Source organism: Panthera onca, chromosome A2 (genome assembly GCF_046562875.1).
Source record: "Panthera onca isolate mPanOnc1 chromosome A2, mPanOnc1 haplotype 2, whole genome shotgun sequence".
Taxonomy (NCBI): Eukaryota; Metazoa; Chordata; class Mammalia; order Carnivora; family Felidae; genus Panthera; species Panthera onca.
In genome coordinates this window covers 63,431,344-63,444,508 of record NC_138340.1, presented here as the reverse complement: position 1 = coordinate 63,444,508, position 13,165 = coordinate 63,431,344, and the positions used below count along the sequence as shown (strand labels likewise).

General features: G+C 51.5%; 1 protein-coding gene across 6 annotated transcripts in view; it reads right to left on the bottom strand.

Moving 5' to 3' along the window:
* Positions 1–2,535: 2,535 nt before the first annotated feature.
* The window catches only part of UPP1 (uridine phosphorylase 1), a 28,616-nt gene continuing 17,986 nt past the window's right edge, over positions 2,536–13,165 (bottom strand). For 3 of the 6 annotated variants that reach the window (XM_060632075.3, XM_060632076.3, XM_060632077.3), the window contains 6 exons: positions 10,388–10,505; positions 7,282–7,440; positions 6,193–6,307; positions 3,761–3,970; positions 3,329–3,475; positions 2,542–2,815 (listed from right to left, as the gene is read on the bottom strand). In XM_060632075.3, coding sequence (XP_060488058.1) covers positions 2,658–2,815; positions 3,329–3,475; positions 3,761–3,970; positions 6,193–6,307; positions 7,282–7,440; positions 10,388–10,505 — 907 coding nt within the window. In that variant the 3' untranslated portion in view covers positions 2,542–2,657. Of the gene's footprint in view, positions 2,816–3,328; positions 3,476–3,760; positions 3,971–5,392; positions 5,729–6,192; positions 6,308–7,281; positions 7,441–10,387; positions 10,506–13,165 lie in introns of those variants that run through there. The other 3 variants (XM_060632074.3, XM_060632078.3, XM_060632079.3) reach the window with 3 other exon arrangements.

Here is a 13,165-nt window from a genome sequence, read left to right as displayed (position 1 = left end):
AGCAGGCTCGTACTGTCAGCCCCGAGCCCCAGCTCACCGAACTCGGGGCTCGAACTCATGACCCTCGAGATCATGACCTGAGCTGCAATCGGATGTCTAACGTACTGAGCCACCCAGGTGCCTCCCAGGCCTAAAACTTCGGTGTTTACCATGCCAGGCTCTGCGCCAGGCTGTGCACTGTAGTTTCTGAGACTCTCCGCACCCCAAACAGAGGGGAAAATGAAAACATGAACCGGCCACCTTTCTCTCCTCTGTGACAGAGAAGAGAAGGGACAGGAGGGAGGGGACAGGAGACTTCCCCCTGGTGGGGCCCTCCTTGGAAGAGTGTGTGGGATTTCCAGTCGGTGAGAGAAGATTAAGCCAGGCTTTTCCCCTTTGATCCCGGCTGCCCCGCCCCAGAGGCCTGGGAGCGCAAAGGCGCCTCAGGGCTGCGGTGCGGGTTCAGGTTCATCGGGGGCTTGCAGTGACAGTGCCCGCCGATGGCAGAGGTGGGCGCCCTTCTGAGACCCCAGGGCTGTAAGGCACCTGGTCCCAGGACAGGCTGCTGGCTGTGGGGACGGGGCCCAGGCCCAGCCTTGTTGGAAAGCATAGCTGCCAGATAAACTGCCCAGTCTGCCCGTCGCACCACTAGACTGAAGGAGCTCACCCTGGTGACACGGGACATCCTGGGCCACGGCCTGAGCCAGGCAGGGGAGAGAGGGCTGGGTGGCCAGGTCGGCAGAGAGCAGCGGGCCAGCCATCTTCCACACAGGCCACAGGTTCACTGCCGAATTGCTGTGCTGAGATCTTTTCTGCTAACACTGACAAAAATGTGGAGGCCTGTGCTCCCTCGGAATCCCATCCACTTTCTAGAGGCTAGTAATTCTCTGCAGGAAAAGCAGCCAGCCTTTGGCTGGGCCTCGCCCTCCGGCCTCAGGTGGCCATGTGGGTGCGTCTCAGCAGAGCCAGGAGGCCCCCCAGGCACGGCCAAGCCCACGTGGTGCTGTCACCCTACTGGCCACTGCATAGGCCACACAGACTCTCAGAACTGGGGGGACTGGCATGCCAGAAATCTGTAGGCCAGACTCCCAGGCTGGAAGCTCAGGCAGGAGTTCCCTGCTGCAGACTTGAGGCAGAATGCCTTCTCCGGGAACCCTCAGTGTTTTCTCTTAAGACCGTCCACTGATTAGATGAGGCCCACCCATTTTATCCAGGGCACTCTGCTCCTCTTAGACTCAAGCGACTGTAGATGTCAACCACATGTACAAAACACCTCCACCACGACAGCCACGCTGTCGCACCACACAGGGCAGCACGGTCTAGCCAGGTCAACACATGACATTAACCATCACAAGGAACCACAGCCACTTTGGGAGAAAGGGTCTGTCCACTGTCCTGGCTCCAAAGACAAGGAAGCAGATGCTTGACCTAACATAGAAACTTGCTGCCCCAAGACCCGGCTGTGGGGCCTGCCTTAGAACGTGGCGGCAAACAGTAGTGTGTTATGTTAACTAATGGTATTATGAGCGGATTCGAGACCCAATGTTTTCCCAGTGCTTTGTGTGCTAAATATTTTCACCTTGCCCCTTTCTCCTTCTGTACAAGCGGGGGGATCATGGACGTTCCTCAGCTGGACCACGGACTGCGGTCATGGGGAAGAAGCTGATGGGCTGACAGGTGGGAGATTTGTTCTTGTTCTCTAGCTCGGCCAAGTGCAAGTGTGAGGTCAGGCCCTTCAGCTGCCAACCAGGACCCCGACACCCACAGAATGAACGAGCAGGCCAGTCAGGGATCAGAGGTCACTGGAAACGACGGCCCTGAGAGTGAATTCTCACAGACAGTGTGGTGTGGGGTTACGGGAAAGGCCCGGGACCATGAGGGCCTCAGGTCCAACCTCAGCTGTGTGGCTTTCTTTTTTATTTATTTTTTTAAATGTTTATTTTTGAGACAGAGAGAGACACACAGAATCCGAAGCAGGCTCCAGGCTCCCAGCTGTCAGCACAGAGCCTCACGTGGGGCTCGAACCCATGAACTGTAAGATCATAACCTGAGCCAAAGTTGGATGCTTAACCGATTGAGCCTCCCAGGCGCCCGTATACGGGGACATTTTTAACCACAGCTTTAGGAGACTCACGTCCCCTCTGAGTCTTGGGGGGCTGGAAAGCCCTTGGCCCCGATGCACAGCTGGCACCTGCCTCAGAAAATCAGCATCTACACAGACCTTCCGCACTGCCTGATCCTACACCAGACCCGGGCGGGGGCTGCCTCACTCCGACTCTTGATTTCAGCTCAGGTCATGATCTCACGGTTCGGGAGTTTGAGCCCCACTCCAGCTCTGCGCTGAACATAGAGCCTGCTTGGGATTCTCTCTCTCCCTCTCTCTGTCCCTCCCCCACTCATGTTTTTTCTTTCTCTCACAACAAACAAACATTAAAAAAGGCCACTTGTGTCGTTAATGCAGGATTCTTTGCCTCTGAAATACAATCCAATTCCCTAAATTCCAAAATTTTAAATGAGCACAAAGACGTACAAAAGGAGATTTTGAAGGTGATTTTTTTAAAAGATTATTTATTTCAGTAATCTGCATCCCCAACGTGGGGCTCAAACTCAGGACCAGCCTGGCACCCGGCTGGCACCCGGGTGCTGATTTTATTTATAGCAACTGCAACTTGGCGTCTTCAGAGATCCCGGGGGTTTCCGGCAGCCGCGAGGCGCTTCTTGATGAAGTGACCCACCAGGCGCTGTGGCCGCTCCTGGTACTCGACCAGCACCTCGTGAGGACTGTTGACCTGGTCCCCTTCCAGGCGGTTCAGCAGAGTGACACAGACCACGGCCACTGCAGAGAGCAAACGCCACATCCACACAAAGTGCTGGGTTTCCAGCTTGCCTTGCTGACCCCGGCCGAGGCGTCCCCTCTGCTGTCCCCGCAGGATCAACCCCCTCAGCCTTCACTTCCAAAGGAAGCTCTCGAGCAAATCCCAGGACTGGCTTGGGGTGGGAGGAGCCCTATCCTGCCTTCCAAGGCCAGGCTTCCGGGGATTCTGGAAGGCAGAGCTGGACCCTGCCGGGGACACGAGGAACTCGGGGGTGGAACCCCCAGCTGCGCTGGCAGCTTCCTGACCCGAGCCGAGGTGGGTCTTTCTCATCCTACTTAGAGGCCCGGAGGCTCCTGAGGGCCCTGCAGCGGACTGTGTGATGGTCAAGGGTGTCTGAGCACAGGGCTGGACGATGCCAACCCGTCCACACGTGCCTCGGGGCTGGTGGGTGGTGGGGGCAGGAGGAGGGCCCGGACGGGGGCCTGGAGGCTGAGCCCTGGAGGAAGGACCCCCGTGACCAAATGCTCACCCACCTTGGAGGCCGCACGCGCCGCACATGGCAGCCAGGACCGAAGACTCCATCTCAATGTTGCGGATGCCGGCCGCGTGGGCCGCCTCCAAGTACTCCTGCTTGTCCTTCTCTGAGTAGGAGCAGAGGGCACCGTCCAGACGCCCTTGCCCTGAAGACACATGGAGACGTGCCAGCGTTGACTTGGGTGTGCTCACCACTTGCACGCAGTAAGCGCCTACTGCATGCCTGCGACGTGCTTCCCGCCGGGACACGGGGACACTTTGGATCCCCCCAGGCCCTGCCCACCCTGGAGCCCAAACCGCCCACTCATAAGCAGAGCGCTATGAGCGCCATGGAAACATTGAAGAGACAGGAGCCCAGGAGTGACGGAGACCCTCCGCCGTGCAGGAGCCCCCCACCCCCACCCCCGGGAGGCCAGGCCCGTCCCCATCACCTTCATAGAAGTCAGAGGTGCACATGGTGTTCCCCAGGACCGTGGGGAACTCCCGCAGGTCTGCACCGCACTGCATCAGCTCCTGCGCGAGCCGCTCATCCAGGTGTGTCCTATGAACCACCCGCTTCCCCAGGACCATCTGCTCGAACACGGGCTTGAAGGAGGCATCCACCGCCTGGCGGGTGACGACCACAGAGCCAGGCTCCAAACCTGGAGGGAGAAGCAGGCATCGTGGCCACACAGGGCAGACAGGGAGGGCACCGCAGAGCAGAAAGGAAAATGACCCATCTGCACCAGAAAATACCAGGACGCCCTGTAATGTTCGAAGAGGAAATCGCTAAGGATCGATTTTCTGCATCGAATTCTTTTTCTGATGACTGAGGTACGACATTAGCATTTTTCTTTTCTTTTTCTGATGATAGAGGCAGAGAATATGGGAGAGCAAAGAGCAAAGAAAAAGAAATTGCCAGGAGGCCCTGTCCCTGCCTGATGTGCCGCGCCTTCCAGCCGCCACTCTGTAACTGGCACCCTACCGCTCAGGTGACCACAATGTGCCGAACTGGTCCCAGTTTCGTGCTTTCTCATTATTTAATATTTCAAGGAACTACAAACATAGGCAAGAAATCTTGTGCGTCCCAAACCCAGCTCCAGCAACGACCGATTCCCAACGGATCCTGCTCTCCTTTCATCCGCGTGTTACTAGGTTCCACGTCGAATGCTTTCCGGGTACACCTTCCTGGGGTATTTTTCCTATTTGTAGGGTCATTCCTCGGCTCTCATTCCTTGATCTTACAATAGCTTCGTGTGGGATTTGACCACGAGCCTTTCCTGATACTTATCCGAATGGGAAATTGGGTTTCCTAAACATTAGGAATGGAGGAGGAGGAAACCAGTGGATGGTTCTAGAGCCCCCAGAGTGGCTGTTTTCATGAAACATTACAAAGTATGTCCTCCGCCCCTGCATGTTTATCTGGACTTTCTCTCCCATGCTGTTTTGGTCCCTCCTGGTCATCGAGACCCTCCTCTCTGCAGCTGGTCCCACGCTGGGGTTGAAACTGAATGGTACTCAGCGCTCTCCTTCCTTCATGAGCCTGGGGAGTTCATGCCCTTCCTGATGTCCGGTCATCCTCAAGCTGGGGTGTGTGAGCCCTTCCCCTTCCTCAGAGTCCCTGCTGGCTACGTGGGGGGCGGGGGAGGGGGGCTGTCTGTTCTCACGACTGTGCTTCTTCCCGAGTGGTGCCCCGGCACCCGCCCACCACCCTTATGCTGGAATTCGTGGAGATGTCACACCATGCGTTGTCACCAGCATCATCTAGGGTCTGGGTCGGCTCTCTAGTGGCTGTTTTTATGGGGCTATTTTAGGGGACTCAAAATCGACACCACGTGTTCCACCACGCTCTCTGATCATCAACTGTAAAAATCCCTCTAGAGCAAGAACTCAGAAACTCAGATCTTTAGGGTCTTTGGCAGACGCTGGTGTGATGTGCACACGCTGTGAGTATCCATCTGGCGGACGGCACCGGGGCCGAGACCAAAACCACTCAGGCCCTGGTACTTTTCCCTGAGAACAGCTTAAACATTGACTTATAATCCTTCAAGCACCAATATTTACACAGCAATCTGTCTGTATACATGAGAAAATGGGATAATGCATCCAGAAGATTTGGGGTCTACTGTAGTCTCCGCCCCTGGTCAGAAAACCTAAATTCCAGAAGTGCCCTCAGTCCAGGAGAGGTCACAACCCCACATGTGCAGGGCAGAACCAGTAACAGCCGGTATAGGGTCCTCCGGGCTCCAAGCCCCCCAGGCAGTTCCCCACAGGGAGACGCCCACCAGGCACAGGGGCACATGGCGGGAATGTCTGAGTCAGAGAATGATCAGCTTCTATAAAGCAAATGTGCCCAGGGGCCTTGGCTCTGAACTCAGCCTTGGCTTTCTTACAACATCCTGTTCTCTTTGTTCTCTTTGTGGCTTTCAGGGACAAAACAAAACCCGTTCAGGTTGGCCTGGGGACCCTTTAGGCAACTTAAGGACACTTATCTTAACTTTGGGTTCCATCTCTGTCTTTGAGTTTCCTGTTGGTTTTCTCCTAAGGTGCTTGAATCCTTGCAGGGATTGGGGAGCGCAGGGGACAGGAGAGAGGCAGAGAAGAAGCGGTTAGAAGGCACGGAGAGAGGCAGGCAGACAAGGAGACTCCATGGTTGCCCCCAAAAGGACGAGGCTCTACACACGCTGGGCTTAGGGCCCTTCCGCTACCTACTTGGGCCTAGTGGTCCCGGCCGAACCGGAAACAACGAGAGCTTCTCTTCGTGCCTCCTGCCAGGAGCTTCCTTGAACAAAGCCGGGTAGAGGGCTCTTCGTACCCAAGCCCGCCCCACACTGGGTCTGCAGCGGGGACACTGGCCCTGGGCGGAGGCCCTCGGCACACTCACCGATCCCACCCGAGGTGCCGATGCGGATGACAGTGACGTCGGAGCAGCGGGCGTGGTACAGAAGCTTGATGAGCTCGTGCAGCATGACTGAGGTAGAAGGGATGCCGATGCCGTGCTAGAACCGGGAGGGATGCCGCGTTACGTGGGGGGGGGCAGGAGGCGGGGCGAGGGGGCGGCCGGTGCGCTCTCTGTGCATCGGGCGCGGGCAGGGAGACGACATGACCTTCCAAGTATAAACCTAAAACCTACTGGGGCGCCTGGGGGGGCTCAGTGTGGTGAGCATCCGACTCTTGACTTCGGCTCAGGTCATGATCTCATGGTTCATGAGTTCCAGCCCTACATTGGGCTCTGTGCTGCCAGCACTGACCCTGCTTGGGATCCCCCTCTCTCTCTGCCCCTCCCCTGTACTCTCTCTCTCAAAATAAATAAGCTAATTAATAAAAACTATTGACACTTTGGGAAATGCAAACGTTTGCATGAAGGGGTCGCACAGCTGGTCCCCACATCTGCGAAGCAGGTAGCAGCCCAGGAAATGGAGGCTTGGTGGGGAAGCAACAGCCTGCTACTTAGGCGCCAGGTAACGAGCGTCCCCACAGGCCGGAGACGCTGCACAGATGCCCACGCCACGCACAACTGTCACAGTTTTACCTGTCCTGCTTCTCTCCCTGCGCTCTCTGCTTCTGCCACAAAAAGTAACTGGCCCGTGCCTCCGCTACTGGGTGCCCGCCACCTCCTAGTCTATTTCAGAGGACCTCCTGGGGCACATCTCCCACGAAGCCCCTCCCCAGTGCCCACACACGCGCAGGCACTGCTCCCAAAGCTGGGGTGAGCTCTCGCACCTATGTTGGCCACGTGTGACCTTGCATAACTCCTGCCTCCACGAACTATCTGGAACTGAACACTGTCTCCACACACTGGAGTGCTCTGGACGGTTCACGCTCCTAGAGACGTCTCACCCTGCCCCCAGCCTGACAGTGTAAACAGGTGTCGAGGGGACCAGGCCTGTGTGTGTGCAGAGAGCAGGAGGCGGGGGTGACAGGGGGCTTGCGGAGCCCCAGGCCCGAGCCCACCGTCAGGGCAGGTACTCACGCTGACAGACAGCACGGGGCCCACTTTGAACATGACGTAGCGGTCGGTCCCCACACAGATGTTGGGATATTCTGCACCTGGGTGGTCAAGGCCCAGCTCCTTGGCCATGTATTTGGTGAACGCTTCCATCCGGGTGGGGCTTCCCCCGACACACACGAACTGCAGCCAGAGAACAGAGCCCCGTCAGCACAGGCACAGAGCACCATAAAGGGTGCTACCTAGATGTAGACATCAGCATCACCTAGACGTTGCTGGGAAAAAAGCCTCACAGCTCCTGTGTCCGGGGAGCCCAGTTACGTGTGCTATTGTGAGTGATGCAGAGGCTTGTGAGTGATGCACACTCGCTCAGTGTGAGAAGTACCGGGTCACAGTTCTGCATGACACAGGGAAACCAGACCCTTGTTATCTCTGGGGAGGTAATTCGAGGTTCCATGCCTGCCCGGCCTCTGTCCATCACGTGCACAGCTCGGCCGATGTCCTGGAGGGAGCCTCACCGTGCGACCGGGGCCCCCCAGCCCATCTGTACGATGGGCTTCTAACCAACGTCTCCCACCCAGACGTCCAAGAGCCAAACGGCCAAAGTATAGAAAGAGCCAAGGGCCCAGTGGGAGTCGGGAACTGGTAGAAATCAGGTGCGTGGGTGGCGCTCAGAGAAGTAAAACTTAAAATCTGCAAAGTATTATATATACAGTCTTATTTTTCATTTTGTTTTACACAAGAAGAAAAAGTAAATGAGCTGGTTTTAAGGAGTTTGATGATGAAAGAGTTATTAGTTTCTAAACATGACAAAAGAAATCCCCACCGCCTAGAAAGGTTAAATTCAAACGCATGGAAAGTAAATACATTAAGAACACAATGCACAGCAAAGAAAACCGACAACAGAAGGACAAAGCAACCCACTGATATCTGCAAATGCCACATCCCATAGGAGTTAGTCTCCAAAACATATAAGGAATTTATACAACTCAACAGCAAAGAAACCAAATAACCCCATTTTAGGGGTGCCTGGGTAGTGCAGTTGGTTAAGCATCTGGCTCTTGATCTCAGTCATGATCCCATAGTTTGTGAGTTCAAGCCCTGCACCAGGCTCTGTGCTGCCAGTGTAGACAGAGCCTGCTTGGGATTCTCTCTCTCCCTCTCTCTTTCTGCCCCTCCCCAACTTGTGTTTTCTCTCTCTCTCAAAATAAATAAACTTTAAAGCAACAACAACAAAAAAAAAAACAATAAAATAATCCCATTTCAAAAAATGACCTTAATAGACATTTTTCCAAAGAAGACTTCCACATGGCCAACAGACACATGAAAAGAGGCTCCACATCACTCATCATCAGGGAGATGCGAATCAAAACCACAATGAGATACCACCTCCCACCTGTCAGAGTAGCTAAAATCAACAACACAAGAAACAACAAGTGTTGGTGAAGATGTGGAGAAAGGGGAGCCCTCGCGCACTGTTGATGAGAATGCAAACTGGTACAGCCACTCTGGAAAACAGTATGGAGGGTCCTGAAAAAGTTAAAAATAGGGGGCACCTGGGTGACTCAGTGGGTGAAGGTTCCGGCTCTTGGTTTCAGCTCTGGTCATGATCTCACAGTTCATGAAATCGAGCCCCACTTTGGGCTCTGCGCTGACAGCATGGAGCCTGCTTGGGATTCTGTCTCTCCCTCTACCCATCCCCTGCTCAAACTCGCTTACTCTGTCTCTCTCTCTCTCTCAAAATAAATAAATAAATAAACTTTAAGAAACATAAAAAATAAAAGTAGAAAAATCATATGATCCAATAATTCTACTATGGAGTATTTACCCAAAGAAAACAAAAACACTAATTCAAGAAGTTATATACATCCTTATGTTTATGGCAGATTTATTTATAATAGCTATACATCGAAGCAACACATGGATAGATGAATGGATAAAGAAGACACAAATAAATAAATGTGTGTGTGTGTGTGCGCATGCGTGTGTGTGTGTGTCCACATACATACAATGGGATATTACTCAGCCATAAAAAAGAATGAGATTTGCCATTTGCAACAACATGGATGGAGCTAGAGAGTATAACACTAAGTGAAATAAGTCCGTCCGAAAAAGATATATACCATATGATTTCACTCACATGTGGAATTTAGGAAACAAAGCTAACTGATTAAGAAAAAAGACAGACTTTAAGTACAGAGAACAAACTGGTGGTTGCCAGAGGGGAGAGTGTAGGGGGGATGGGGGAAGAGGTAAGGAGGATTGAGAGGCACAGACTTTCGGTTACAAAATAAATGAGTCATGGAGATGAAAAGTATGGCATAGGGAATATACTCAACAGGATGGTAATAACATTGATGACAGATGATGATCACATTATCATGGTGAGCACTGAGCGATGTACAGAATTGTCGAGTCATGATATTGTGCACCTGAAACTAATTTAACACCATATGTTAATTATACCCCAATTAAGAAAATACTATTAGTTCTAAGTAACCAGAGAAAATCCCTCTCATAAAAAAAAGAATACATGGGGAGTCGTCTCACAGCTGGAAAGGAATACGGTGGCTACTAAGACAGACCCGCGGAGAAGCAAGGAAATTTTGAGTCATTCATTGTTTTGATTTTGAATCTAAACATTAGTCCATCTTTACCCACAGGGATCAGACATTTCAAAAGTCCTGTGCCAGGATAAACCAACACTGAGGAACTCAGGACTCTGTGGGGGAAATGGGCTAGAAGTTGCATTCAGCCAAGTAAGCCATTAAAAGAACAAACATGCACTTTAAATTACAAGGAGACACGTGTAATTACTCACTTATTCTCCCTTGTTCCTCTACAGAATGTTTTGTAACTCCTTTTCTCCGAGTGGAACATTAGGAAATTTATTTTATATGGTTTCCATTACACACTGAATTTATAAGAGATTATTTAGGCACCAATATGGCAGAACTTACAAGTTTTCCTTCATAAAACTCATTAGTTTACATATTTTAAAAGTAACGGTTAGCAAAAATCTGAAGATATAACTTGATGAACTTGTCCTCTGAGCCCATGTCTACCAGTATCACCTATGACGAGACTGATGTTAAGACAAATCCCCAGAATCAACAGCCCTGCCTTTTACCTTCACATCTCCAAACATAGCAGGGAGATCGTGCGTGCTGGTGCTGAGATGGAAGTGGTACAGGACATCTTCTTGCATTGTTGCTACATTTGGGTTGGTGGGTTGTACAAAGTGGCCACTGTCACAAAATAGAAAGGCGAAAGGTTTATAGAGCACCAGCACCCAGTGGCCAAAGTGAGAACAGAAGCATCCTGTGTCAGTTGAGATGGGACACCCTAGCACCACAAATGTTCCCACCTGCCTGTGTCCGTTCTGCCCCCTTCTCCTTCCCCACATCTCCTCCCCACACCCCGGGCCCCTGTTTGGAGGAGAATCACAAAGAACTCAGAAGAGCCAAGAAAATACAAAGATCAAAGTGCTAAATCACCCTATAGAAAGTATAGCCAGTTGCTACCCAACCCAAGTTCATTCGACACCTGAACTTGGCTTTATTTTCAAAATAATACATTCACATAGGAAATATGAATGGGAATAAAAGAAAAAAGAAAAAAAAAGCTTCTTGTTCTCCCTTCCAGAGGTAACCTTTCCAATCTGTACACCTTGGGTTTAATTTTTCTTGTCTTATTGCATTATCCAGTACCACTCCTGTACAATGTCCAACGGGAGGGATGAGAGAAGACATCTTTCCATTTTGGTTTTCTTTCCAGTGTGGCCACATGAAAGTGTGTGTGGCTCACATTATTCTTTCTTTCTTTCTTTTTTTTTGACATTTTATTCATTTTTTGAGAGTGAGAGAGAGAGAAAGAGAGTGTGTGAGTGGGGGAGGGGCAGAGAGAGGGAGACACAGAATCCAAAGCCAGCTCCAGGCTCTGAGCTCTGAGCTGTCAGCGCAGAGCCTGATGTGGGGCTTGAACTCACAAACTGTGAGATAATGACCTGAGGTGAAGCCGGCCGCTCAACCGACTGAGCCACCCAGGAGCCTCTCACATTATTATTTCTATCAGACAGCACACTGCCAGCCTAGAATAGGGGTCAGCAAACCTTTTTTCATAAAAGGCCAGATAGGAAATATTTTGGGTTTCACAGGCCACGTGGGCTCTGTCACAACTCAATCCTGATGTTGTCACGTGAAAGGGACCAGAGGCAAATGCAAGTGCATGTGGTTGTGTTCCAATAAAACTTTATTTACACAACCAGATGTGTAGGTCTAGACCACATCTCCAACTTGACAAGCTTAAACACGCCTCCTTTGACATCTGTGTCTGCCTGACTCCCAGAGGCCACGGTGCTCCCCACCAAAGCCTGGCCTGTCGGGCACCAGGGGTGCACAGACAGACATGGATCCCTGAGTGAGGGCATTCAGAAGCTTCTCATTCTTCCTTCCACGCCTGACCTTCTGCCCAGAACCCACTGATCTGTTTCCTCCTCAATTTAACTCTGTAAGAAAAAAAAAAAAAAAAAAAAAAAACAGAAAGAGATGTAAGAGAAGAGGCTCTCAGCTGCCTGTGACTTGGAAATTCCACCACATGACTGCACGGGCTGGCTTGAGTCTCTCACACCCTGTAAACCAAGCCCATCAGAAAAAGTATGCTGCAGAACTCCTCCGGGGAGATGCTTTATGGGACTCAGGCCCCCAGCTCAGCGGCTGTTTCCTTGGGGGTGTGAGAGTTCAGGACATGTGCCCAATGTTTCAAAATCTAACTGAAAACACACATTTCCCTACCAAAGAGATGCGCTGGATAGCCATAATGCCAATAATGCGAAGCAGGCTCCAGGCTCCGAGCTGTCAGCACAGAGCCCGACACGGGGCTCAAACCCACAGACTGCCAGATCGTGACCTAAGCCGAAGTTGGCCCGTCACTGTCTGAGCCACCAGACACCCAACAAGCAAACATTTCTAAGAATTTTAACTCGATAAGCAAGTGATGGATGTCTTGCAACGTGAGTCGTACGTGACACCGAATGACACATGATGACAACTGAGCCAATGGTCCTTCTCTCTCTCTCTCTGCAGGATTGTGGGCGATCGTCTCCCAGGCTCGGATGCTCGGTCTCAGGCTGTGGTGTTTGGCGGAAATCAGTGATTTTTCAGCACGTTGGAAGGTGCCCACAACTGGCACTGGTGTCTTTTCTGTCACTTCAAAGCACCTGTGGACAGTCCTTTGCTTTTCCGTACAAGAGTGAGCTTAGGAACGCTTTGCTTCATTCTAGCTCAGGCTGCCTGCGGACAGAGACCCTTTCCTCCGCTGCCTTATTACCAGTTACAGCAAATACAGTCTATGACGAGAGTTTATTGATACTGCACTGTAGTCAACATCCGTGCAAGCATATACAAGGGCCCCCATGCAGAAAAAGATCCCAGGGGACCAATAGACAGCAGTGATTCCATTAGTGATCGTGAAAGTCGTCCTACACAGTAACCGTCCTCTCTCGTCTCCCTCACACAAGCCACAAAGGCTTTCAAACATAAGTGCAGGTTAATTTATTTTTCTATTCTGTATTTTCCTTATTATTGTGTATTATGTTACAGTATTGTAATCATTTTTACATGGATATTTTTGGATTTTGGAATGAACCATCTGGCAAAGCAATGTTTGACTGTATTGATTTTGGCTTAGGGTGCAACAACACGGGTGATCTCCTGGGAGAGCAAGCTATCCATATGACTAAGTCATGAGTTCCTGTCTGCACCAATCACTCCGCCGGACCTGAAAAGCCACTGTAAGGCACTTTGTGCCCTAAGATGCCCAAAATCGAGTAAGGAAAACGGATGGGAGCAAACACAGCTACAGTATGGTAGTAACTGCGGTAAGACAGAGAAGGGCACAGCATCCAGGC